The sequence below is a fragment of the Monopterus albus genome, unplaced genomic scaffold (assembly GCF_001952655.1).
Source record: "Monopterus albus unplaced genomic scaffold, M_albus_1.0 scaffold1.1, whole genome shotgun sequence".
Taxonomy (NCBI): Eukaryota; Metazoa; Chordata; class Actinopteri; order Synbranchiformes; family Synbranchidae; genus Monopterus; species Monopterus albus.
The window spans coordinates 1437705-1441994 of record NW_018127881.1 but is presented as its reverse complement, the minus strand read 5'-3'; the positions used below and the strand labels follow the sequence as shown (position 1 = coordinate 1441994).

At 39.8% G+C, this 4290-nt stretch overlaps 1 protein-coding gene across 1 annotated transcript in view; it reads right to left on the bottom strand.

The window, feature by feature from the left end:
* Positions 1-4290, bottom strand: part of arhgap9 (Rho GTPase activating protein 9) — a 40704-nt gene that overhangs the window by 24233 nt on the left and 12181 nt on the right. Inside the window, exon 5 of the mRNA XM_020610193.1 lies at positions 726-977. Coding sequence (XP_020465849.1) covers positions 726-977 — 252 coding nt within the window. The remainder of the gene's footprint in view (positions 1-725; positions 978-4290) is intronic.

Sequence of the window (4290 nt, the reverse complement as noted above, 5' to 3'; positions counted from 1 at the left end):
CTTTCAGAGGTTGTACTGGGCTAGCCTGCAGTGACAGAAAAAATGCACAAAAGTGAAACAAAAAAGGTTTTAGATATGTTATTATTATTATTATTATTATAAATATAACACATTCATGTGTGGGCTTTGGCCTGGCGCTATGCTAACACTAGCACTGCCTTCAAAACAGAGGGAAAAACAAAAGTGGAATAAGTCTTCTTATGTAACTCTCAGCAATAAAGCAAATAACCCCATTTCCCAAAATGTATGAAAGTATGCTTTTAAAGTTGTTTGCACACATCACTGATCTTGGGCAGCTAACATTCAGCAACTTAAATTCAATTTGACACTATGCCAAGGTGAAACAATATAGAGTACTGCCACTCAAACGCCTCAAGTGCTTACAGCTATGGAACCCTGCCCTGTGATTATGTGTGCAACACTCTCTGTATCACCTCATGTCTAAGAAAAGAGAAAATAGGTATTAAGTGGCAGATAGCTCCTCTTTATAAACCTCTTTGGCTGAAAAGGTTGCTTTTAGCATCAAACTATGGCAGTGTATAAATGAGCATCCTCTTTCTTCTATACCCTGACCCATTTCTCTCCTCTCCTTTGAGAAGAGAAGCTTTCATCCACCTCTAAAAATGCATAACTCTTCACATTTTAAGGCAATTTCAATGAGAAAAAAACCCCCACACAGGCTGAGGAGGAGTAACAAACAGTGAATGCTGCGTTGGATGTGGTACCTTGCTGGTGTTGTGTCCACGAGCCCGGCGAGGAGGCTTCCAGGACCTCTCCTTGGTGACGGTGTTGATGTAGTAGTATCTACCTGTAGCTGGGTCTGAGTACTGCTCCCACAGGTTCACGATCTGAAGAGGCTGTTGACCTGGGGCAGGGCTGGGTGGCTCTGGCTGTGATGGATGTTTCTCTGGCTGCATTTCAGTGTAAAGAGGGGAGTTTTGCCATGACAGCTCTGACAGACAGGACTCTGTTGGGACCTTGTAGGCAGAGGAAATTTAAATGGAGAAGGGGACAGGGAGCAAAGTGGAGAGAGAGAGAGAGAGCCATACAGTAAGTAGAGGTGGACATGGAGGAAAAGAAGTGACACATCTGCAATAACTGATTATTTTGGCCACATCCTCAGGTTTTAAGATGCTATAATAACCTTATTAGCAAAAGAGTTGGTTATTTACATATCAACAATATCATTCATTTGGAGCCATGTTTCTGGTCATACTGCTCACCCATGACTGTCATGGATGAGCAGTACCTGTATGTGTTAAAGGGATATGATTGCAGTTTACTCCAGGAGGCAGCATTGAGTCGTCAGCTCACCTGATGCTTCCTGTCCCGCTGCTTCCTTCTGTTCATCTTGGTGGTTAATTCAAAACCAAGTGCTTCTCAACAGGATCAAATAGGTCCATGGATCATTAAAAATAATCTATGCAAGCCCTTTTCAACAAAGGTCTAGCAATAAAGCTGTCCAGTGAATTGACTATAGAGTTAATTTGATTCCAGATCTCCTATCTCAAATTTTGTTATGAAAATATCATCACTGATGGTATTATTCATATTAGTTTGTTGTTTCCAGAACAATTAACACAACCATTTTGTCCTCTATGCGTCTGCGTTTCCACAAACATGAGTTTACAGTGTTGATGAGCATTTCACAACAGTGTCAGCAGTCTTCTCCTCTTTATCAGGGGTTTGATCAAGCGCTTTCAGAATTGTTTGCTTGCTCACTGTGATATTACCACACAATGAAGAGCAGCTTTATCTATACAGCAGTTATGAGAACTGGCCAGTGTTGTATCAGTCAAGGTGAGATGTTCTGCAATACTGTGTTTAGCCCACACGTGTAAAATGGTGGTTTTAGTGTTTGGTGCTTACGACTGGATAAAGGTGGATATGTGAGAGAGAGGACTGGTCCAAGTGAGAATGTGTGACTGTAGTTAAAAGAGAGAACTTTATATGTTTTAAAGGTTTTGTATCCTCTGTTGTAGGTGTGTGTGTGTGTGTGTGTATGTGTTTGAATTGTTTGCTCAGTTCTTTTATTACTTGTTCAGTGTGACAATCATTTTTTTAAAGTTTGAGTTTGAAGATGTCATGAGTCGCCATTTGATGTCACCTTGTACAAATCAGATGGTAAGCAGTAAAGACGGAAATCGAGGGCGTCTAGGTGGTTTAGCTTTCTTATACACATATCCACAGTATTACCAGTTTGATTCAGTCTAAGCATTTTTGTTGCATTTTATCACTCTCATGCCTCTCTGTCATACACTATATTGCCAAAGGTATGTGGACATTTTTATCCATTGCCGGGCCCCTAAGTTCTAATTAGGAGAAATCTTTATGTAAGATCCAGGCTGACCTCTATGATCATGTGGCTGAACAGGAGAAAATCCTGCAGCCATGTTCCAACATCTTGTGGAAAGCCTTGTCAAAAGAATGGAAGCTACTGTAGCAGCATATTAATGTTAATGGTTCTGATATGAGATTCTCACAATCACTCATCAGCATATGACTAGGTGTCCACATAGTTTTGACCATGCAGTGCAACAGTAAAAACAAAAAATATAAAAACAACAGTTTAAGCAACACTAAACAGGAACATTTATAAAGATATAAAATTATTTTTAACATTGAAAATGAATCTCTTGTTTACTAATGTCTGTATAAGATTACATTTAAATAAAATTCACAATTTGCATGGCAGCGCTTGAGAAAAATGTACAAAATGTATGGTGAAAGAGAGAGTTTGTTTTCTGGATGAAAAAAGTGGAGTTGTGACCTGAATGTGGCTGCAATAATCCTGCATACTGGCATTAAAGGCTTTAATGAAGAAGGTCCTTGGAGAGGGAGAGAGAGGAGCAGATGCAGAAACTAAAACAGAAAGAGAGGGAGGAAGAGAGTCTGAGATAGAAAAAGAAAACTGTCTTTTCCGCAGAGACCACAGTAACTATACAAAGTTGGGAGTCACTTGTTCATGCATGGCTCAGTGGAAACAAACCTCCTTTTAGAGAGACAGTCTAGATGCAGGGCTGTGGGAGTTTCCCCTCTGCTGATAGAGGGATAACATTTCCTCTCATCAACGACGCTTTGTATAATCCCTCTGATGTAATTCAGTGAACTCGCGTCATGATGTGAACTTGATTGCTGCTCTAGGAGGATTATTAGTTTCAATTACAGATGTACAACTGAGCACAACCTCTGCTTCTATGGATGAACTACATCATCTGGTGAGATCCAAAGAGAAAAACCCCAGGGCTTTTTTTAAAATACGTTTTGCATATTATTTATTTACCCCCCAAAAATATTTGTTTCTACCTAAACACTTTGTCCTATTTTATAGAATCTTAAAAATATTAGAAAATCAGACGCACAACAATGCAGAACCTACTATTTCCCATTTTTCCATTTCTCAAAGTCCCCCTAACATCATCTAAAGTCTGAGCTAAATGTGAGAAATCATGATTTGGAGGTCACAACTTCTTTGAAGCCAGTTCTGGTCTAGTAGATGTGTGTGAAACGTGAAGCGCGTATTCCACAGTGGTGTAGGATGCATCTTGTATATCCAATAGTGAAACCTTTGAAATTTGAAAAAGCAACTGAAAGTACCCTTTTGCCCATCTGGCAGTACTTTGGGTTAAAACAAAACAAAATGTTAAAGAAAGGATTTGTATACATAACATAAAAGATGTCAGACAAAGAATCTTCATGGCCATTTGCATGTACACCATCCCGCACAATGTGCTACCTTTCTATCAGTGATGTGAGATCAACTGATAGTTCTACCTGTGAACATATCTCACTCTGTTAGAGTTGTTGGAGCTATAGAGAAACAATCAGTTCACTAATTATTCAGTGGTGTTACAAAGTGATGGCTCTTTACCACATAAACGATTATTAGCTAACAGCAAACATCATGTTGTCTATTTCTCCACTGGGTGCAGCAAGGTCACAAACCCAACAACGGAAAGCTTCAGCAAGGTGGGCGATGGCATTGTCCCATTGCCCATCCCTAGGCCATTGTGAAAACAGATGTTGAAAACAGACCACCAGCATAAACCGAATGGGCCTACTAGGCACAGACACAGGCCCAGGGGCTTGAAGTCATGGGGCTACTAAATTATTATCAAATTATAATTTGACCAAGAAGTGCAAGCCTCTTAAAGCTTTGTAAAAAACAGTAAATACAAAACATAGGCCTCAGGAAATCACTGTGGACAAACACAGGAGAATAACACCCAAGTTAACAAACAGAATTTCCCAGAACTTCAGCTGCACTGTGGTTCTGATATTTGATTAACA